This window comes from Gallus gallus, chromosome 1, assembly GCF_016699485.2.
Source record: "Gallus gallus isolate bGalGal1 chromosome 1, bGalGal1.mat.broiler.GRCg7b, whole genome shotgun sequence".
In the NCBI taxonomy this organism is placed as follows: domain Eukaryota; kingdom Metazoa; phylum Chordata; class Aves; order Galliformes; family Phasianidae; genus Gallus; species Gallus gallus.
This window is the reverse complement of record NC_052532.1, coordinates 79,059,640-79,083,957: the sequence shown is the minus strand read 5'-3', so window position 1 is coordinate 79,083,957 and position 24,318 is coordinate 79,059,640. Positions and strand designations below refer to the sequence as shown.

Genomic DNA, 24,318 nt, shown 5'->3' with positions numbered 1-24,318 from the left:
TCTGTTAACACTTGAGTAAGGTGTAAAATAGTACCAGCGCTATTTTGTCTTTGATGTAAGTATCTGTCTACTATAAACAAGAACCAACAGCCTTGTGCTCATTTCACACAGGATATTACTTAGCCATTCTCATTATTTTCAAATAAAACCTCCAACGTTTAAGTTTACTCAGTAATTTGAGAGTAAAGAATGAATAAAGATGGTGATAGTGACCTAAAGTCTCACATTATACACCTAAGGAGCTTAGATCAAGTAAAACATTTAAATAATCCAAATACATTAAGGTAAAGGGAGGTGCTGTAAGAGCAAGAAAAACACTATACTTCTATCCAGCATCACGACTATGAACTATCTATGTAAGAATGACATTTCAGTTTTATAAAGTTTTTTAAATACACTAAAAAGTTACTAATCTTAATTACTGCCAGCATTCCACTTGTGTCACTTTAAATGCTATTAAATCAATGAAAAAAATCTTTCCATGCAAATTAGATAGGTCAGTTTATTCTACACAACTGTCCTTCCCATACCCAGCTGGAGAACCAAGCTTTCCAGCTGCAGCAGTTGTGTTTAGTTCAATCTGAAATCAGAGCTGAAAATCTTTTCCTTCCTTCCCTTCGTTACACATTCCCTTTTTGTATCACTTAGGAATGTCTTCAACGACTCTTAAAATTGTCTGTGCTGTGGTATGGTGATCCTGATCAGTTTCGACTATTTACTTTCAGATTTACTCCACTTTGGACATCTCAACAGGAAGGTTTTGATATTATGACTTTGAATTCTAAGCTGGTTAACATATCAAAACAGTTGATACAATCATCAGACCACAGTGCTACAATCAGCTTTGTTTATTGCACCTGAATAACTTTATGCAGTTAAGCCTCAAGAAAGCAGAAATATACATTAGAATTTGTCAAGATTCCCACAAAGAGCACTAGTTGCCCTTAGTACTTCAGGAAGTAAAAGCCTCTTTTGAGGACCTTTTCCTTTTCCTCTCAATGTCACAGTGATTCTATGCAAGCCTACTGAAATTCCTGTCATAGAACACTTAAGCAGGCTGACTAAGGCAGTCTTGGAGCTACTAGGGACAGCCCTAGAAGATGTGTGGAAGCCAGTTCAGGGCACTCCAGAAAAAGGACAATGATGATACATAGTTTATAGCTCTATCATCTCTTGGTCCTAAGATTGAGATACTGCATTACTCCTTTTTACTCAAGCAAATAATTCTATTCTTTTCCCTATCTCAACTGCATATGAGTAGTTGGGAGCTTCTTCCAAAAATCTAAATAAATTTCTGTTTACATTTTTTTTCCAATCACGTTTACAGGAAGTAAGGCATGAGGAGAAAGCTGAATTTATGCAAATAGTTCCCGAGTTAAAGTAACTTCATAAAGTTAATTAAGAAATCTCCCTAAGGCATACTGCGGTACCTTTTCAGAGGCCCTTCTCTGAAGATCCTTCTGTTTAATGCAAAGCAGTTGAAATTTCAATAGCTTTCCAGTCAGTGTTACAGGAATTTCTTCTCCACTATCCAAAATGGCTTTGGCTACTTCTACTACCTGCAGAGAAAAAATAAAAATAACTATTACTTCTATGGTTTTAATATTGCATTTGACTTATTTCACATGCAGAAATGATGGGGTGTTACTTCACATTGTACAAGGTGTGGCTCAAAATGGCCACACGTTCCAAAAAAACAACAAATCCGTATGATACATAGCTATTCTTTATGTCCAAAAACCTCAAATGAGGTTATAAATGCTATAAAATAGCAGATCTTAGAAAACTTCCATGATTTATGTATGAGTCAACAGATACACAGTTTTCACTGCCAATTATATATATTTTTAAAAAACAAAGAAGCAACATTAAGCAACTCCTTATTATAAATTAAAACGTATTTAACAGACACGAAATCAGAGGGTATTATTTTGAATACCATTTACGAAGTGACTGGTGTCTGAGGCATTAGCCTCAAATGAAAGATACAAACTTCTTGAAGGGAATTTGAGAGGGTCTGTCCCGGTGAAAATATACCCCCTCCCTGTGTAATGCTGATTCTGTTGGTATGCAGCCTAATTGGGGTGAAATAAGGCTATTGAGTTTTCTTAGGGTGATGACAGCAGCGGGAACATACAGCTGCATTGTCCAGATGTGTGGCATTGACAGGCTGTTTTATGACTATGTTTTTTACAGCTTGTTTCCACTAAATTTTGTACAACACACTAACATCTGGGCTGTTTTCCTTGGAGCCTCATAACCACTTTATTTACTGCGAAAAAAATAAAATAACATAAAAAATATCATAAAAAGTTCTTATACGTTTCTTTTCACTTGTGTTGTCTCTGTAATAAAGTTCACCTATGTAGGAAGCGCTGTTGAGGAATAATATAACCATAATATTTTCCTACTTTTGTTTTTAAGCAGCCATCAGCATTATTTATAACCATGGGCTGAATTAGGTGTTACTCAAATGTTCTGACATGTTTCTCTTTTCCCCTCTTGGAGCAATTACAGTTGAGCACATATGGTGTCAATTTTGCTTGCTAACATTCAGACAATGAAGGTGCACACTGCATCTCATTGAACTGTGTCTTGTCTAATGCAAACAACACCATTAGCTTTGAGCTTTCAGTTTCTTACCCAGCTTAGAAATTTTCACTTTTCAAGTAAGACCTGGCTAAGTAAGTACAGCCATTAAAAATGCTTGTTTGAATAAAACAAAGCCAGAATGGAATTCAGACTATTATAGGCCAAATGACTGCTTCATACAAATGAAAACGAAACAGGAGAAAGAAAGTCTGGTATAACTTAGGTTTTTCTGGATCACGTAACAGGCAAACAAAACAAAATATCTGTATTTATAACCTTCCACCACCGAATACTCCTCCCACTCCAACACTAATAAATCTGGTAATCTCCTTAGCACACATCTAAGAAAACACATTATGGTAAAGCTCAGTTTTGTTTTACATCTGTTGCAGTATGAGTAAGAATAGTTACTGGTCACTATCTCAACAAATCAACCATAGAAGGCTTCTGGAAAGATTCCTAGTGACTTCAGAGTCATGGCAGAAAACCAATGACATGTTAAGAGCAGACTTAAAAAATTTCACAGACTCTAGTCACCCTAAAAGCTTCAAGCCATTCCAACAAAAAAGTGTAACTTAAACTAGCTAGAGAAAATCTAAGCTCTGAAAGAAAGTTTACTAGAAATATCACATTAATTTCCCTTAGAGAAAAAAAATTCTCATATATATATATATATATTTTGCATAAATGGTGTTCACAGCTTATGCAAAGACATGCTTCTCAACTGCCTAATCTAGATGAGATGCACATTTCTTGATGCACAATGTAGAGGAAATGGAGGGATTCTGGAAGGATTCCTGAAAAGTATATATAGTAACCCAGCTTGATGGCAGTTGCTGATTTATTGTTCATGGAAGAAGGAAGGAATGCATAGACTCTTACAATCCATTTCTCCTGAGAAGCTCAAAGCACTTTATCAGTTAGATGAAACGCATCATGACTTTTCCTATCTTGTAGACAGATAACGCAGAAATTAAGAGACATGTCCAGTTCATTATAGAGTTTGGACAACTCTAACAAGTTCCAACAATTGGGAACGACAATTTTTATTTTTACGTGACGTGTTAGAAAGGTATAGACCAAACTCACTTTCACAGGAGTACGTTCTACTACTGTGGAGTGAGGTCAGACAAATAAGACAGAGATAAAATAAGCATCCAACGTTTGGCAATAAAAAGAAAGTAATCAGTTTTTCATATAGCAATGTGAAATCTGCAACATGCCTAAGGAAATAAAAAACAATCCATCACTGCTAGTTTAAGGATAGAACATAGATCAATTCACAGAGTAGATAAAAGAATTTATTACACGCATGCACGTTTTCTTTATTTGTGGCCCTGTGAATTATTCAGGCACCTGGCACAAACAACTAAGAATCCACAGAGCCTCAATAACAAAAAGCTGGAGACAAAGACTTGGTAAGAGTACAGAAAGAATCTTCTGGGATACTATGAGGTGGATTCATTTCAGATTGGCTATAGTTTATCCTGCCAGTGGTGACCTTTTCCTTATGTAAGAAACCATGGAAACTTGGACAGACAAATTCAGTTAGGTAGAGCCTCTTTTCCTTTAAAGGAAGAGGAAACTTAGCATTCCTCACACAGCAGGGGTCACTTTTGTGAAGTGCAGAAAGGCTGCAGTGATGCAGTATTTGATCTCATATGGTGGCAGTATGAACCATGCAGAGACTTAGCTGCCTGGTGCAAAGGGCATGTATTTCAAGCCACTCAAACATTTCATGCGTGCTTGTAGGTGATACTATACCACTGGCATATGCTGATGCCACTGAGATTGAAGGCAGGTTTTACATGTTTGGAAAACATTTAAAGTTTGAGCCTTCTTTTTTCTTTAAATTGCCTCCTTTTCAGTATAACCTTTTCAGATCCACTGTGGCTGCTACATCATAATCAGAAAACCACTTAAAGTGATATACTGAATTACCAATTTTCACAGTTTTGTCATTTAGCAAGCTTTACTTGCCACTAGTTACTCTAGTTATCCTACATCCAAGATAAACTTTCTAGAGCTCCATCTTCCCTCCTGTTCTTGAAACTAAGAAATTAAAGACATCACATATATGTCAGATTCACATACATAACAGTTCCTACCAGAAACATAACGGTTCCTTCGCAATACAACGGCGCAAGTCAGTTTGAAGCTGGTAAGCTATCTATAACAGAAGAGTCAAGAGGCTATATGGATTACATATACCAATGAAGACACTTTTTACTGTTCAAATATGTATTTTTTGAGCAAGCTAATGAAAGAAGGAAAAATAAGCAATCTTCACTTATAACAGTCTGCCATCAGATTAGCGTGGTGCTGTGTTGTGAGAATCTTTTGTTAGAAGCTTTCAAGCCAGACTATGGAATGAAAGCTGCATGCCATCCTGAAAAACTTCTTCTGTCCAAAGAAGACATATGTATGCACAGCATTAAATATTTCTGAATCTGGTGATGTCATTTCATTTACAGCAGCATAATATAATATCATTTTGAAAAAATACCAGAAAGGCCTTGAGCTAACTGAGAAAGCGTTTGAGATCGCACCTGCAGTTTGTTGAAAGGTATTTCAGCCTGTACTGTCAGACTGTTCCCTTGTTTCAGTTTTGCTTGTCAGAAAGTCTTTCCAATTACGATGTCAAAAGATTACTTGTTTAGTCATCGTCCTTCACTGGTGAATTAATGACTCACAATTCAAACTGAGCTCAAGGATCATCTAAATCAGTACATCAAGTGTGTATCTGAAAAGAGCTCTATATAGAGCTTATGTATCCACTAGGTAGACTGAATAACTTAAGCCAAACCAGAATCACAGAATCACAAAACAGGTTGGGCTGGAAGAGCACCATGGGCAGGAACACCTCCCATCAGATCAGGCTGCCCAGGGCTCCATTCAACCTGGACTTGAACACCTCCAGGGATGGGGCATCCACAGTTTCTCTGGGCAGTCTGTATCACTACCCTCTGAGTAAAAAATTTATTCCATATATTTAATCTAAATCTCCCCACTTTTAGTTTAGTGACATTCCCTCTTGTCCTATCACTACACTCACTGATAAGGAGTCCTTACCCAGCTTTCCTGCAGGCTCGCTTTAACTCTCAAAAAGACCATAATGTCTCCTTGGAGTCTCTTCTCCAGGCTGAACAAGCCCAGCTTCCTCTGTCTTTCTTCACAGAAGAGGTGCTGCAGCCCTCTGATCATCTTCATGTCCTCTTCTGGACCCTCTCCAACAGCTCCACCTCTTTCTTGTGCTGGGGGTCCCAGATCTTGACACAGTACTGCAGAGTAGAGGTGGACAATGACCTCCCTCTCCCTGCTGGCCAACCCTCTTTTGATGCAGCCCATGATACCGTTGGCCTTCCAGGCTGCAAGCACATGGTGTTTGCTTGCATCAAGCTTTTCATCCACCATTAATCCCAAGTCCTTTTCCACAGGACATCTTAGCAGGTTTAATCTAAGCAATACAGGAGGAGAACTTTCTAAGACATATATGTACAGTGCATGTGTGTCTTACTATTACAAACAGTCAATGTTTTAAGGGAAATACAAACAGTTGAATAACACAAATTAACTATAAAGGAGGAAATATATTACATAAAAATTAGGATGACTTTTAGCTTTGGCCTTATTAAAGATCTCATACAACAGCTCTAACCATCTACGACATATACTTCCAATGCGTTCCTGGACACCTAACTGCTACCAAACCTAACTGCTCGAAGGAATTACAAAATATGATGAGAATATCCAGTGACCAAAAGGATTAATCGTGAGCATTGCTATCTCAGCAAAGATGAGCTTCATGGAAAATAAAGATTCTCTCATACGAGCCTTTAATACCTGTTCAGTTTTAACACTCTAACTGGACAGAGAGAGATGAAATGGTATTTAAGTAATTCCTGAGGAACAACTAAAGAAATCAAAGCTCTCTAAACAGAGAAGATATACCAGTCTGCTGTGATATGTTTTCAGAAGAAGAGATATATTGCTATGATCAAATCTTGAAACATTTACATTGCAGTGGTATAAATGTACTCAGCAAATCTTGTTGAGGAGCAGAATATTTTGGGTTTCTGAGAAGCACATTCTTTCTACTAACTTCAGCCAAATGGATTCACACAGTGAACTTAACAGAGCTGAAGCCATGTTTCTCTGATACTGTATCTGGCAAGGGATAGAACCGAATAAGATGAGGAACAAAAAGATTTAAGCAGCAAAGTTGTCTCATCAACCCTTGTGCTGGCAGACCTTGTCTAGTTGCCAGTTTCCTGTGAAACCTAACAACCTGTGAGACAGGAAGTACCAATGGCCTTATGGGCTTGGCACCACAAAACTCCTCAGCAGCACCTTTCCACTGAGGTCCATACTTGCAATGGGCCTTCGGCACTTCTTTTTTTCCTTCAGTGACATCAGATTCTGTGGTTCTTTACTCTACTTGAGAATCATGACCCTTTATTAATCCCTTATAGTCACCTGGTATTTTGAAGGCAACAAAACAAAACAGCACTTCCTTTTCCAGAGGGTCTACCAGTTCAAGGATGACATTGCTACAGACATTACTGCTTAGTTACACACACACTTCAACAACACACCAAAAAATTTTATACCAACTTTCATTCACGTTGGAAACACTATTAAACTTGTAGGTGCTTGGCAACAGGTGAGCTGAAAACCACTGAGAGGCTAGTACCTGCAGCAGGACCTAAAGATCCCTACCATTCCCTGGCCCTAGCACCTCTATAAAGGGCATCTTCATTTAATGAAAACTCCCAATAATCTCTTGAGCATGTATACCTATACAGTATAAAGACAAAGTGCACCTGCAATAAAATTCTGTTAACTCTCATTCACACAATTGCACTTGACAAAGGCTCACCTGAGAACAGTTCTATTCTATTCTATTCTAACACTTAAGATTGCAGTATTTGTTTTGCTCTGTACTGGCCTTCAAATTAAAATTAAACTCTTTTATCCTTCTGACTAGTCAGCATGACTGTTCAAGTGATTTCTACTATCAAACATCCTCAACAAAACAATGACATGTGTGCAAAAAGTTCTGGCTCTTGAGAACTATTCCATTTTACGATCACTTTTTGATGTATTTTTTGTTCTACAGTGGAAAGAAAACAAAATCTAACTCTTACTACAAAATAAATTCTAATCACATTCATCTTTTGACTTTGAAGGCTACATTTTAGAATGACTATCTCTACTTTCGAGAAAACCTACTCTTGATCTTAACCTTTCTGATGGTGTTCTGATGAAACCAAAAGGGATCCATAACAATACTCCTTACTTGTGTTATTTCTGAAACTTGCTTCTTCAGTAACACATATCCTGGCTACTAATCAATCTTTGCTCTCCATCAGATGCCACAAGAGCTTATGCCTTCTTGGATAAAAATACTCCTAGTCACAAGTATTATGTCGGCAACATAAAGAGTTTTGTTTCCACATGGAGTTATTAATCTGATGTAAAATCCAAGTTAAAGAGAATTACATATATCAACTTTATGCAGCAAGAATTAAGCACAAGGAGCATATAATGTTACAGAGGTACTCTAGGCTGTTAGATTGCAAAAATACTTATGGTAGTAAGGTAGAAAACTGTACAACTAAAAGGGAGATGTGGAATCATGAATGCAATTAGGGACAGGACTCTAATGGGTGACAAAAGAGTTCATAGAAAGAATCACTACAGAGAACAGTGAGAATTGTTATAAGGGCAGAGGCCAATGGGCTGAAGATGTTGATTTTCATTTCTACCCTCTCAAAAGCAAGATCTGTCTGATATATGAGGCTACTTCATTCAGGATAGCATCATAAGAGATCCATACCACTTTTTCACCAGAGGTATGGCATCATTAGCCCTATTACATTAAATTAAAAACAACAAACAATCCAAACATGACACAATAAAACCAGTAGCTCAGTTTTTCTATGCTATAACTTTACTGTAATATCCTTTAGGCAATATAAATGCATACCCTTTTTCCTAGTGCCCCTGTTTTGTTTTCGTTCTTTTCTCCCTTCTTCTTCAGTGAAAATATTGTTAGAGACAGAGAGCAGAAAAAAGGGACATAAAGGGAAAAAACATAGAAAGGCATGAGGTATTTAGGATCTACTGTAGAGAGGACACAAAAATTGTTTTGAATTCCTGAATGCAACTCATGCCATTGAAGTTAGGGAGTATTAGAATAAGACAGCTTTGACTATTTATGCACGTCAGCACACACACACATATATGTGCATATATGAAAACTTTCATAATACAATAATAGCACCTATTCCAGGAACTACATGCTGAGTTCCCTTCCTAAGTGGACCTTTTCTTTATTGTGGACACCGTGATACCACCAACAATTACTTCAAATAGTCTTACCTGCAGCAACCCTTACCATATAAATCTATATTCCACACATTCCCAGCAAAAAAATAATCCACAGAAATGCCTGAAGTAAGACTGGTTTAAATCCATCATTTTCTGCCAGACTTCATTCAGTTTGCTCCATTTCAGCTTGTTCAATTTTTACTGTCCTACAGGAGATCTTAATATTTTAGGGAACATATCCTGAGTTAGAAGTGATAGGATGGGAAACAGTTTCACTTACACCTGGAACACTCAAGGGTCCTCTCGATCCTGAAGTTACTAAGGCAAGAAGTACTGTTAACATTACACAAATTCCCAAGGATTCTGACAGCACAGACTTAGGGGAAAAAACAACAAAAAAACAACAAAAACCTAAACAAAAAACATGCACCCTATAAATAATTTTAAAGCAAGGCAAGATTCTGTTTCTAATCACTAAACTTTTAGTCCTAAAAAATGAGCTTTACAAAACATGCACTAATTAAGATTTACATGCAAACATTCAATTTAACTGGATTTTGACAGGAAAACTGTGCATACTATACTTATCAGTAGAAGGTTTGATTTGGGGGTCTCTTTGGGTTATTTTATGAAACTGCACAACTAGGTAGATATCTCTATGTGCCTGTCTATGTCTGTCAATATGGGTTCGCTGTTATGTATCTTCACTCAAACAATAAAACTGGCACGTTTTCTGCTTCTATCAGTCCTGAAGTGTGAGGTATCTGAGTTGATACTCCTTCTCTGTAAGTAACAAGGTACAATAAAAATCAGATTTTGTACAAGAACCATTTGCTGTGCAGAACAGGGTTTGTGTTCAGCCAATGATAAAAATTTATAATCAATATATTCTCTTCTTGTAATCAATATATTCTCTTCTGTTTAAATATTAACAGTTCCTGTGACATGCAAGTTACATACTACGTACTACAACATTCGGCTTTGGTTCAACAAAACCTGGGACTAACTTCCAAAATAATTATTATCAACATATTAAGACTATTCTATTTAAAATATTGTAAATTATTCAGGAAAAGACGAAGTCTTCAATGATAGGAGTTCTGGAAGACACAATAAAGATAGGAATTACAAATAACGTAGTGGAAAACTCATTCATGCAAAGCTATTTGGCTAACATAGCATAACATGAGAAAGCAATACAATTTGACTTTGTAAATTACAAGAGATGCATCTTAGAACAAAGAAAACAAACCAAATTTACAAGACAGAGAACATGAAAAGTGGTAACTATGGGAAGGACTCATTGGTCAATGGCGAACCATTTGATTTAAAATTTGTTCTCAGTGTAAAGCAGTTACCAAGACAACAACTACAAACTTCAGACTCATCTACATTGAGCTATCAAATAGGATTACATGGATTATGTTACATTTGTATTTGATATGTATCCAACAAAACCATTAACTCCACAATGAAATAAAACTAGTTTATTGTATTCTTTACAAAGATTCACAGAAATCACTCAAGAACTGAAAAACATGAAGGAGTTTATTACACACTGCTAAAGAAAAAGTTAGGGACAATGTGAACTGAATTTCAGATTTTTTACAATGAGAAGATTAATTGCAAGATTTCAATTGATCTAGTAAGCATGACTTTTATACACTGAAGCATGCGTTTACACTGAAACTAGAAGCAACTTTTATCAGGAAAGGTTTTCCCTGAAAGAAATTAAGTTATAATAGATTCTTGGTTGTAGTTAATCATTTAGAAAAAAAAAAAATCTGATCTTGATTTTAAAAGTTTTAAGACATTAAAAAAAAAAACAACAAAAACTGAGACCAATGGTGCAGGTCAGAATAATCACTTCTACCAATCAAATCTATCTATCTATTTATTTCACACAGCGTGAAACAAACTGGTGACAGCTGTATTAATAAAAAAATCCAACTCTTGGTCTATAGTGTTAACAATTTTTTTTTGTCAGTAGCTTTTCTCACTAAAAAAGAACAGTTGAAACAAACTAGGTATCATATTTTGCATATATGTGTTTATTTATGTATTTATGTAACATTCACTATGATCTTTTGGGAAAATACATCATATTTACAATTGAAAAACAAGCTTGAAATTTTCACTCTTGACCAGAAATTTAGCTATCCAACTCCTAGAGAAGTGACACAACTCCTATTTAAATGATCTTATAAGCTAGAATAGTATAAACCAGAAAAGCGTAAACCTAAAGTACTATGCTTCTAACTATCCAGCAGTTCTCAAGTTTACTGAGAAGAACAAACAGCTTTGAATCAGTTTTACTAGTGATGAAGAGAGAAGGAAAATCTTCCTTTCAAAGTCCCATGTCTATCAGCGGAAGGAAAGATGGAGGGGAAGAAAAAAAGGCATAATTAAAGACAGAGCATAGGAAGGGGGAAAAAAATATAATTTACAGGAAACTTTCATTTCAACTACCCCAAACACTTCCACTACATTTGAAGCCCAAAGCCCAAATAGTCCATTAATCTTTTCCTTTCTGATTCAAATGCCTTCTCTAAACATATTCTCCTCTTAATCCCTGAAACCTATGGATTTGGATTTGCTGCTATCACAGACTTTACTGCACTTTCTAATGACCCCTTCTCACGGCTTATGTTCATCTTTTCTGCAGAAAGGGCATTATAACCTACATCTTTTTAAAGCAGAAGATGAAATTACTCTTGCATAAGAGACTACTTCATGCCTAAGAGATTTTCTATCTTGCATTCACTTATACCAGTCCTTAAGGAATCGTAAGTCTAGTGAGGATTTCTAGAGAGCATTCTGTGCTGTTCACACTGCCTCCCATCATCCCCCAAAGACATCAGTAGAGTTAGCTAACTAATTAGTGATTAGGAGCTGAGAAACAGTTATAGATGATTAATTTTGCCTCAGTTGCACAGCATTCTGGCATGAGAAAGGGCTAGAATTTGGGTTTGGCCCCTGTTTTGATGATATTTTCCAGTTTGACAGTGGTAGCTAGGAGCGATTAATTCTGTTGTGAGATAGCAGAGTTAGTATATTAATTCTTTATATGTAGTGGAATAAAGACTTACATTTTTAATTGCAATCCAGTCTTTTTGGCTACATAGGATTCCCAGGCTAGCTTGTCCTGGAGATAAGTCCAAGCAGAGTAGGAAAGAGTGCTGCTGTTACAAGGCTTCACCAGAAAAAGGGTGCATTGTGAAGGCAGCATTCTGGGACATACCTCCAAACAAAACAGCTCTCATCTCTACCTACCTACTTCATCTTTCTATGATCCTTCATCTCAGGCATCTGAGCTTGTCTGAGAGAACTACAAAACCGTTTCACATCTCTCACTCTCCCGTGCCCTCCCTCTCATGGCCATGTCAATTATTCAGTTGTTTATTTGCAGCAACCCTGCTATCTATTTCCAGTCTTCTCACACTCAGGGGCCGCATGCGGTTCCATCTTCTTTTAAAATCTTTTCTCACCATGGTAACTCTCCAGCTCCAGGTTATTCCCTTCTGTGTATGTGATGAGAATCCTTCTCGAGATTTCCTGAGTAATGTGAAGACAACATTCCTAACCCTGCCCTTATGAGTATGACAAAGCTGGAAAACAAATGCTGCAAGGGAAATAAATCTTTCCATACATATAGCCCTTGAACTCAATCTCACCAGAATTTTCCAGGAAAAAGTAATTAAAAATAGTGTGATGAAGAAAGCCAGTATGGAAAATTTAGGCTTGAAAAGATTTTCAAAAATCAATATATAGAAACTGAAACACAGTCTCATGTTTTGTAGTGGTAAAGCACTGTAATTACATATAACATTACCCACCCTAACAGAAAACTTACAAAACAACCAGGTACATAAACAATAGAAGATACATACCTTGCATATATAATACATATGTTTTATTCAAAATACAGCTTTGGGTCTTGTCTGATAGAAAATCTATATATGATAAATACACCTGACTCAATATGAAATCTGTTGATATTTTACAGTAAATTTAATGTTTTTCTTTCCATACAAAAACAAACAAACAAAAAAAAAACCCTATGGCATCTTTATGAGATAATTAGCCTAGCATCATTTAATTAAGTGCTGGAAATAGCAATAAATTACAAATCAGGGCTTCTACTCCTCCTCATGTCACTTCAGAGGTAGAAAAGCAGTTAGACAGTAAAGTCGCCTGGATTTGGAAATCTTTTAGCTATACATTCATAATCCCTGCCATTATCTTGTTCAATTTGTACAATAAGAGTTATATGAAATGAAACACACTGAGATGTTAAAAGCCCTGAAGGGAAATAATTTAGAATAGACGAAAGGAATTGCTTTACTATGATATACATCTAGCTTGCAATACACCAACACAACAGTTTGTTAACGTTTCTTGACTTAAAGCAGGCACTGCAGACTGCTACACCGGAACTTATTATAACACCCAACATCTGAGCAGACACAATTTGCAAGAGCAACGACATGGGTAATGATGTTGCTGTTAATATCATTAACAGACACATTAATATGCATGAGTCACCAGTCCCAAATTCACTCACATGCATACTTGCTATATTCAAAGATCATTCATGGTTTAGTAATTTTATTTACCGTATCACTAGAAATGAATATGCACCTGTGGGATGTACATGTTCCTCAAGTGTGTTGAATCCCACAACAGAGAAGAACTGTATGCAGCAGGGTCAGAAATGCTCCTCTCAGAAGAGCATTTCACAGCTCTGTGCTAACCTCATACTTGTTTATTCCTATTGCAGCAAAAGCTTTGAATGCACAGACTGTACATGGACTTGAAGTGCACACTCAGGAGCAAATTTCTGCCCAGAGAGGCAGGATCTTGATGCTTGTGGCAACATGATCAATCTTCTAATTTGCTACAGCCAGAAAGGAAACTGAGTCCAAGCAAAAGGTCAGAACAGGCATTTTATATTCTCTCTTAAAGGAAAGGACGAAAAAAATGTCTTTGAGGAATAAAGTAAGTAGCTAATGAGATACAGCACTGACAGCTGGAATTTAATAAGTATCCACTTCACAAGGAAAATTGCTCTTAGTAATTAAATACAGGTATCATACAAAGCTTCTGCTTAGAACCAGACTTCAAAATCTTTCCTTCAGTAGGACTGAAGGGGTTTTACACCCCAGGTAATATAAAGGTGGGTTTGCCTGGGAGGCTGGTGCTAAACGAAGAGGGTTAATTGCATAAAATTCACGGTCATGTCAGTGGTAAATAATTCCAAAGGGACTTGTTCAGATAGTAGTCTGGCATTACTGAAAAGCAGACTGCAACTAAAAAGAGCTGTTATAAAGTCCACCAAAACCCGAGACATATAAAAAGTTTATTAGTCATTTCAGAACTAAAATGCAAACAAGATCTTTTTAGAGGGATCCAAAATTCTTTATGTTCCAGGTCTGTAGGGCCATAAAACTCTACCTGAGAAAATTTTAAACAATCTTCTAATTAATCACAGAATTTTATAGCCTCTCACAAGCTGTACGTAAAACATTAACAAGGTAGGGAGAAGGAAGTCCTCTTTGTACTAAGCATGACTCCCAACCCCAATGATATACCCCACTTGACGAATCAGGTTAGAATTTAACATCAAACTGAGATTATAATGGATACTAGCACACAGAGCTGGTGTTTCGTTTATGGGCTTGCATGCCAATAAATGAAGGTATAAGTCTCTAAATTACTGTGAGCATCTGGGAGAGCAGAGTCTAATATCTTTCCGTAATTTTTACCATAAAATAAGACCACGTAACATACTCTCAATAAAACTAATATCTCTAAAAAGGTATCTTGATTCTCACCTAATTGGTAGTCCAACAGAAATATGTTGGTATCAGAGAAAGAAAGCAGTTAAATATCTAAACTAAGCTGAGTGACTATACCAGACATACCCAGTAGAATTGCACTTACTCTGGTATATATAATATAATTACACAGCTGTAATTACCTCAGTGTAAGAGCGCTTTGCAATATGTTTTAACTTACCTCATAGAACATAGGCACATCCTTAACCTTTTTCCCCTTTTGACTTCCAGATTCTGCGATCTGCAAGGAAATAAAGCATTCTGCTGTGATCAGATTTTAATTTTAAACAAATTATTTTACTTATTATTGCCTATTGTAAATCATCTTAAAGATCCTTAGGGAGGGAGCTTTGATGAGCTCCTTGAAGAAAAGCCTGAAGAAGACTTCAACACTCACAGGGAGCAAACCAACTCACGTAGTAAGCGTCCCTACTTCCATTTTTAACTCCTATGAAGTAGTGTAACTTTAAAAATTTCCAGAGTGATCCAATTAGGATTTGGTTCGTTATCAAACGTTCCTTTCTTGGAGTACCTGTCTGAAGATATCTTCACGTGTTACCACGCTGAAGAGCTTCCGCAGTGGCAGCTGCACAGCAAGGGACAAGGCCTGTGTGTGAATTTCATCCTCAATTTTGGCCCCCACCACAAAAGCGATGCTAGGCTTCCAATCATCCTACTTTCCAAAAGAAAATATTTAATGCATTAGAACATGAGCACACAATATAGCTTCTCTGCAGTTTCAATGAGTGAGCATGTAGAGATAATTACTCTCTTTAACACATTCATTACCATACGAAACACACAACAATAAAGAGTACAACCTGTAAAAGCACGTACTGGTTCGTTCCAATTATTTCTGCCATCAGGTGGCAGCATTATGCTGTGGAAAAAGCAAGAGCCCAATAATACTAAAACACCTTACAGGCAGATTCTGCGTCAGCATTGAACAAAGGTGAAATAACTTCTGCATGTCATTTGCAGATTTGAGAGTCTGGTAATCAAAAAGGAGGTAGAATTGAAATGTATGCATTTATACTGTTGGCATTAACTACTTGCTCTGGAAAAATGAAAAAAAAAATCCAGCTTCCTCATCCAGGAAAAGAGAAACTGTTGATACTGGATACCATTTTCTAAAAATTTGTTTGCATGTTATATGAGGGTCTGTCTATTCGTGCATTCTTACCTTTTTTTCCACTAAGTATTTTGAAAAAAGATAAATTTTGTCCAAAATGGGTCATTTAAGCAAAACTTCTCCACTTCTTTTACTCCAACCTACTGGAATCCCCTTCAGAAAGTGAGTGGCCATCTGCAACACATCTATAGCTCTCTCCAGCCTTCTTTATCAGCATCAGTGACACCTGAACTGGTGGCACCTGAACCAGAAACACATCTAGGAGTTGTGTTTTCCACACCTCAAGATGCACCATGTTCTATATATTCTATTGCACACGTGCATGCTTAAACTGCAAGGATATTAATAAAACTTCATTAAGGTCAACATGGAAAGAGCTTCAGCGAGACCTAGGTGGTCCAAAGACAATGTCATACTGAACAGAAGCAGGCTAAGCAGACTTACATGTTAGTCAGTGTACATCACGCTAGAGCCAAATTTAAGAGAAGTTAATAGTTTAGGATATTTATGAAAATATTTTCATATTCATGTATCACATACAATGCATACACGCATGCTTGCAGAACAGAAGAACAAAACCTGAGTATATAGTAAAGCCAGGGAAAGAACCTTTCAAAATAAATGAATAAATAAATAAAGAATGAATGTGATAAAAAGATGAGTCTCTCTTTTTCCAGTTGTACAACACTATTCTTCATCTGTTCCTTCTCATACCTGAATAAAAAAAGTTTACCCTAAATCTTTGCAATGGAGAAGTGTCCAGCCACCTTGCAGTGGTGACACTGCTCACTGGAGAAGTGGCAACAGCTGCAGCACTGCTGGCAGCTCAGCTCTCCATCAGTCGTTCATGTGGAGACTGAGTTAGGTCCACTCAACTCCTTCTTCCCCTTTCTAAAGAGCTGGGGAATACCGATAGCTCACCCTGCCTAAAGTTGTCAAGATAGCTACGGGTATGTGAACAAACTCAATATTTTAACATTATCATCAAAACATGTACAGAAGTTGCAGTCAATCTGAATTGAAGTTAAATTTGTCATTGTACAGCTGCTTTCTTTGAACAGAGAGCATTTGGATGCCCATACTTGTGGGCAAACGCACTATATTCCAGAATATTGCACTTCCAGAAGTGCTAACTGTTGTGATTGAATGACCCTCTCGTGTCAGCACCATGAGCGATGTTGGAGCCTTGAGAAGGACCATCCAGATGTGAGGTGAGTTAACGGAGCAACTAATCACCAACATGTTCTCCTTAACACAGGCCGCCAAGAGGGGAATTAAGTGCAGTGTCACACAGACAGGCCAACAGCACAGACAGTGCTCTCTTTCTCCTTAGAACACACTGGTATCTTGGTACCCAGAAATTACATCTGCTTAGAACTAACATCACCCTGTAACAGTGATGTCTGTGAAACCTGTCTGCCACATAGCTCCGACTCTTCTTGACCTTTGCACCCTTGCCCCACAACTGTTGCTATCTCACTTCTTCCAGTTCTACTCTCTGTTCCTTTCCAGAGTGCCATAACTTCTCCAAATCCTTCTCACATCCTGTACTTGCATCCCTGATCCCTAACATCATCTTCTCCTCAGTCTTCCTGTGCAGTTAGTCCCCAACTTCAATACCTGACTTCACTGCCAGCTTTCTCAACTCTCAGATTCCTTGCCCAATTCCTAGCACCTCTAATATTTTCCCAGGCACTTGGCTTATGTGTGAGTAATTGGACTTTTTTCTTTGCAACACTTCTCCGTTCCTCAGGGAGGCATTTGAAGCAAAGAATAAACATTTCCTGATTTCTACTGAGGTGGCCACCTTCAGAGCTCATAGCACCACTGCAAAACATCTAAGTCCAGCTTGTGAAAATGAATTACCCGAAAAACCTTCAGATTTATCCAAACAAAACATTTTCAGGGATTCACCAAAAGGTATCCCCTTGACACCACTCACATCTCTTTTCCCCTCCATTAATTTTGTGCTTCAAAGAGCTTCTCCACAGAACAGCGCCTATCCCACTTTAGCTAGAATATGAATCAGAAATATATCCCCTTTATACAAAAGGCACAACACCTGGGAACAGGAGCTAGATAAATACCAGGAATAGCTACACAACCTTGAGCAGGGAATAATGATGCAGAATTCCCAGTCACTAATAGCATGCCATCTATTGCTACGCTGACTGATTTTGAAGCCCCTGAGGTTCATTTTCCAGTAAAGCGGAATGATCGTAACAGCAACTGAGGTCAATGAGGACAGAGAACATGCAGCATTAGTACATAGCTTATGGTGTTCAACTGACTGCCTTTCTTCTGACCTTAAATTTATTATTTTTTGCAACATTGTCCTTATATTATCAATACTGTAACAGTACCCTTAATGTTCAAGGCTCTGAAAGGACAGAGAAGAAACAGACCCTGCTTCTACAGCTCACCACCTAAAATCACAACATAAAACTGAGAAGGAAAAGTAATAAAATGTATACAGTTACTTTTAAAACATTTTCTCCCTCAACGTACAACTGCTGCTCTACTCAGTCCGATTCTTTCAAATGTTATTGTAGAAGAGAGACCTAAGAAAGGTTCTGAGGGAGCATAGATTAATGACCCCAGGGTTACCTCAAATGAGGTACTGAGCTTAAAGTATAGGACAGAGAAAATCATGCAACAAGTAGAGGAAAAGCACAGAGACAGTCTGGGGACGCTGCCACTAGGGGAACAGCAGAAGCACTACTGACTGTCAGTGGAGATGAGTGAAACAGAGATAGCAGACAGCCCAGAGAATCAACAGCACTGGTACAAAACTGAATGATAATAACGGGAAATGTGACATTGGTAACTGAATATCTTCCATGCAATTTGAGACACGTTCCAGCATGGGTAGGATCACTCTGACTGGAAGACGGTCATTGTCACAAATGATTCTGCATCCCTCATTTCAAAACACTTGACCATGTCAAGACTTGAAACAAGTCAGCATCTCTCAGAAATGATGATCTATAGGGGAAGCTTGTATGCCCTCCTGCTGAAGAAGCTCCAGTCCCAGCAAGATCCACCTAACTCCCAAAACTCCACACAAGCAGCTTTCTTTCCATTTTAAACATCTTGTGCTCTCTGCTTCATTTCCTAGTCATAGAAGAGCAGCAGCTTTAGGGAAGACATTTGAACAAATCAGATGCATCGGCTACACTCGCAGTACTGGTTTCTAGGTTTCTTTTGCTAGAAAAAGCATCAAACAGTTGTCTCATCTGTATCTGCCAGTTTTCATTGCCATTTATTCTTGTGGTATTTAAAGGGGTGTTTTTTTTTCATTTCTTTTGTGCGTGTTTTTTTTCCCCCGAAGGGCCACAACTAGTAGGTTCATTTCTTTACATCGTAATCTCAAATGTAACTCTAATTGCTAAGGGGAAACATTTGAAAGCTTAAAACTCCAAATATTTGAGCATTGAAAGGCAAGACTTCTGTAACCTCTTCATTTTTAAGTATGGCCCTAGAAACAGCGAGATTTATTAGTGATTTATGAACGCTTGGGAAGACATCACCTTTAGCATATTTTGTTTTCAGCAATGAGTGAGCTTGTAAACCAGTAAATAAAGCAGGAATTAGTGGGACAAGTGGCTCATCAGCAATTTTGCAGCCCTGTGCGCAGGGCATATCTTAACCAGTGTTAAGATAACTTCAAGTCCATTTTCATTACCTGCTGACTGACACCTACCCAGGTTACTACTGGATTCTGGTTTTAGGAGCTTGGGCTTTTGCTGCATGACTGCAGGTTACAGTGCAACACAATTCAACTGAACATTCAGTTTCTCTCCAAAGAGCAAGCAGAATGAATAGAGATCAAAAGTTGAGCCATCCTATTCAGAATGTTCTCAATGGTTTTACAAGGTCTAGATTCAGTTCAATTTTCAGGCCTTAAAATGATGATAAAGTGGGAGAAACGGTACAGATGGGAAATCAGAGCAGAATGTGGCTTCCAGCTGCTATGCTCAGTTATAGCACCTAATAAGGGCATAGAATAAATATATCAGAGCTGTATTTGCTCAGAATTCACTTTTCACCTAGCAAATATAGCCCTGGATCTACTTAAAGCATGACAAATGTAAACCTGGGCATCTTAGTTTATATGTTGTGATTTAATTTTGCAACTAACCCAGTCAAATTACCTTGATAAACGTATGAAGACAAACTCAACTTGCAGCTCCATGTTCTGCAGAGTTCGTTAGAAACAAAAGCTGTACATAAACTACAACGTGAGGCTCTGCAACAATCCGTATTTCCTCTGTACACGCTTTTATGTTGTCTGTTTGCCAGTTTTCACAGTGTGTTTAAGAAAAAGCCATTATTTGGTTAGTAAATACCAGTTAAATCATATTTTGGTTAGCAGAACCTCCATAACCCTCCATGTTAACACCACATGTGAAATGACTTCTTTTCACAAGATCAGGCTAATAAAATATTGTAAGTAAGTCATAAACACACATCAAAATGTGAAATTTCATTGCTAAGCTTATCTGGTACAATACAAAACCACTTCTAGTAAATTCCCTCTGACTCCACTAAAAGGAAAGAATATTCTCTAAATTGATAAGAGATATTAAACTTCATTATACGTGATTTACCAGGAGAGAAATGTATTTAATTGGCAGGAGTTCCTGTCATCTCCCAGATATTTTCAGCTTCATACGGTATATCACACACGATGTAAGAAATAATTTTGCACAGTGTGGTTGGTGACACCTGTAATTAAAATAGCTCAACACTTTCTATAAAAGGCTGCTTTCAGTTTCTGACCTTTACGTATTTAAGTTTAAATGCTATATGCTGTAAGATTGCTGAGGTGGGCAGGGGGAGAAGACGATACTGAGCTTAGACTACTTGCTGAGCGAGGTTTGATTAGAAAGATCATTTTTATCCCTTCATAAAAAAAAAACACCTTATATGATTAAGTAAGAAAATCAGTTCTCTCCATGTTCAAGAGGAAGAAACAAAAATTTGGCAGCACAGGCACACATACTTCAAAGGTATGCTTTTACAAAGCACAATCATTTACATCAAGTATACGCACATCTGGGAATCCCAAACACTGAAGCTCTGAAGAGCATCTGACAGCTAAAACAGACTATGTCTGTCTCCACCCCGGATAATCAGAACTGGGTAAGAATTGCCCTCCAACAGGGAGTTTTAGCAGTTGCCCAGCACCACAGAAGCTTGAGCTCAAATTGACCCCAAGGCTCTGCCTGCCAGCAGCAAGACAGAGAAAATGGAATTAGTTTAACTGGTACATAAAACACACGGACAGTATCAGCATTAAGGAACCAAGGAATCTTAATTAAGCTCCCTTGGGTACAGGCATTACAATAATCCTTAATTAGGTGATCACATACTTTCTTCCAACAGGATTCTGACTCCATTCAGTGAATACATTCAACATTTCTTTCCATCTGCCTCAATGTGTGGTCCTGAATAATCCCTAATTCTGGTATTTCCTAAATTTTGAGCATTTATTTCCTACCTTTTAAAATACTTCAATATAACGGTTTATATTCAACAAGTATAATAAATTACAGATAGAAGCAGCAGAATAAACAGAGCACTTTGTTCAGTGAGTTCACTGGACAATATCCACAGCCACAATAAACACCACCATAAAAACAAAATTTCGCTAATTGGCACCTTGCTAGCAAGCCCAGGAAAACAGCCAGGAGCTGAGAAGGGTATGGAGGGGGAACCTCCACCCCTTTCTCAGGCTTTTGGGGATGTACAGAGTAAGGATGGGATCTGACAGCAAGAAAGGGCTCAAGCACTTTTGAAAATGAACATTCTGAAGGGGGAGGAAGAAGGGAAGCAAGAGACCCAGACAAGCAGCACTTAGTGCAAACAATGATTCTGTTTGGCTAAACTTGTACAAGGTGGTGACTACTGAATGAAAAAATGAATGCCAGTTAAGTACTTTTGGGAGACGTTTTGGAATCAGAGGCATTTCTGGAAAACTGACCGGCCAATTTAATAACAGAACTCTGAAGTCTTCACGCTTACGAGAAGCGATAGCACATTATGAAAAAACAAGTCAAAAAAACCCAACAAAAATTACCCTGGGCCTTCAAATGAGGCACAACAGGAACCCCCAAACAAGGGGCCCGTGGAAATCATCTGTCTCACTTGCAGAAGTGGTGCTAGATAAACACATGCTAGAGAAATATTATTGTTTGCAAAACTGCTGCGCTATTTTGGAACCAGATTTCTTTCTTGCAAGTCGAGATTTATTAGAATGACACTGCTTATACATAGAACCTGGAAACCCAAATACGCCTTTAGACCCTCACATGTGGTTCAAAAGCAAAAGAAGTGGGGGGGGGGGGGGGGGGGGGGGGGGGGAAGTGTCTTTTAGCTGCTCACGCTAACGCAGGAAAATTACAGCCTCCCATTTTCAACGCGGGAGTTAATGCTGTGTCAGCACCTCCACGAAACCCCGTTGTTCAGCAGTTTATAAAAAGTTCACTCCGAGTCGAAACTTGGCGCCCGAACCGGGGATAGGAGAGCGGGCGGCTGGGCCGTGCCCGTACCGGGGGCCGCTTCCGGAGGTGGACGCGGGGAGCCCCGCACGACCCGCGGCCCCCGCCGAACGTCCCTCGCCCCGGCAGCGCCAGGCCCCCCTCGGCCGCCCTTCGCCTTCACCTCCTCCAGCGGGGCGGACACCAGCTCAGCCTCCCAGCTCTTCGCTGCGGTCCCCGCGGAGGAAGCGGCGGCGGCGGCGGCCGCCCCGCCGGCCTTGGCCCGCTTGGGGGCCATGGCGGTGCCGGCAGCGGGCAGACCTCACGCGTCGCCCCGACGACCGGTTCCCGCGTGACCGCGGCTTGCAGCCTCGCCGTCGCTGCGGCAACCGGGCCCGCAGCCCTTCAAGCCCCATAGGCCTGTGCTGCCCGCTGATGGGCCCGAGGGCGCGGTGGGGCCTTTCGTGGGGCTGTAGGCTATAGCCTGCGCAGCATGCGCAGCATACACAGCACAGAACCGAGGTGCTGCGCTTCGAGCCGCCATTTTGTGCCCGCGAACAGGGCGTGGGGTTGGATGCGAGCAGTGGGGCTGGAGGGGGATTTTAGCCACGGCCCTCTCCCCTCGAGCTGTGCTGAGCCCCTGGGCACAGGTGTGGTTGTCCCAGGCCAAAATCACCGGCTGAGCGCTGCCAGATGTGCCGGCACAGGGACCCGGAGGGGAGAGGGAGGCACGGTCTGGAGAAAGCAGGAGAGCTGCCAAGATAAAGAATTCATTACAGAGGAGTCATGTCGTGATCTCACAGTGGAGACGAGTGAAATATTCTGTGTGATTTAACATTTGGTGAAAATATCCCAAACCACATGGTGCCCTTCCCCCAGCCGGCTGTACCGACCAGCATTGCTTGGAGCCTCCAAATCATCTATTTTAATTTTGCAGGAGCCTTAAAGCCATGCTGTGCAGCCCGTTACTGCTTTATTCTGTATTGTATTCTAGGCTGATCCTGACCTCATGTACGTTCTTTATAAAATACCTTCTAATTACATGCAATGGAAAACTATAAGTCTATAAGAGACATAAGATATCAGTCTTGTATCATCGTAGTCTGCAGAAGGGTATCTTGCCTGGGTTTGTAGACAGTGATGTAGTTTATAACATGGGAAAGCTGCACAGTAGATTTGCCAACACCCATAAACATGTTCTCCCACCCCATTTCTTGGCTAATGTCCATTTTTCTCTTTTTGAGGTTTTCTTTTGTTGTCCTGAAAAAAAAAAAAAAACCAAAACCAAAACAGGCTGCAATTGTTCAGAGAAACAGAGAGGATGACATTCCCACCAAACCCTTGTTCTTCATTAAGGTCTTGGACATGCAGACTGTGCCTGCTGAGGTGTATTGAGAGAGTATGGGGAAGAAGAACTTAGGCCAGGAACAGCAGGACGGGACAGAGGAATGGGGCTGAGTGTATAGATAACATTGCTAAATGCCATTACTATATACTGTCCTGATTTTTATTTTTTATTTTTTTTATGGCTTAGTTTTCAGTCTGGTTGTAAGCTTCAGGATGCCCAATGGGAGAGGACTGTGCACCCAGTTCCTGATGGTATGGGGAACTATGTGCTACCATGATGTCAACAGGAGATGAGGATTGCTTACAAGCACTACCTGCTGTGCCCACGTCTTTTGGCTCAGGGTTGGTGGGAAAACTGAAACCAGAAAGGCACAAAAAGCTCTGAGAACATGAACAATAGCTGTGAGAATCAAGAAGTGGCCTCTTTTTACCTATTGTGTGTTTACTTTGTTGGATAGGGATTAGCTGACAGAAATTGTTTTATTCTGCTGCTCATCGTCAGTACTAACACTGTCTAACTTGCTGTTTATTGTTGTTGGATGCTGTTGCAAATAGCGAGTCAAGCTGAAGTGGGACAGCTGATCAGGGAGCTTAC

General features: G+C 39.1%; 1 protein-coding gene across 7 annotated transcripts in view; it reads right to left on the bottom strand.

The window, feature by feature from the left end:
- Positions 1–22,712, bottom strand: part of SPAG17 (sperm associated antigen 17) — a 91,844-nt gene extending 69,132 nt beyond the window's left edge. For 6 of the 7 annotated variants that reach the window (XR_005862869.2, XM_040707087.2, XM_040707088.2 and 3 more), the window contains exons 1-4: positions 22,561–22,712; positions 15,295–15,435; positions 14,944–15,003; positions 1,431–1,559 (exon numbers count right to left, since the gene is read on the bottom strand). Coding sequence is in view for 6 of the 7 variants with exons in the window: in XM_040707087.2 (XP_040563021.1) it covers positions 1,431–1,559; positions 14,944–15,003; positions 15,295–15,435; positions 22,561–22,674 (444 nt within the window). In the remaining variant the exon portion in view is untranslated. Of the gene's footprint in view, positions 1–1,430; positions 1,560–14,943; positions 15,004–15,294; positions 15,439–22,560 lie in introns of all 7 variants that reach the window. The other variant, XM_040707107.2, reaches the window with a different exon arrangement.
- Between the last annotated feature and the right edge of the window lie 1,606 nt (positions 22,713–24,318).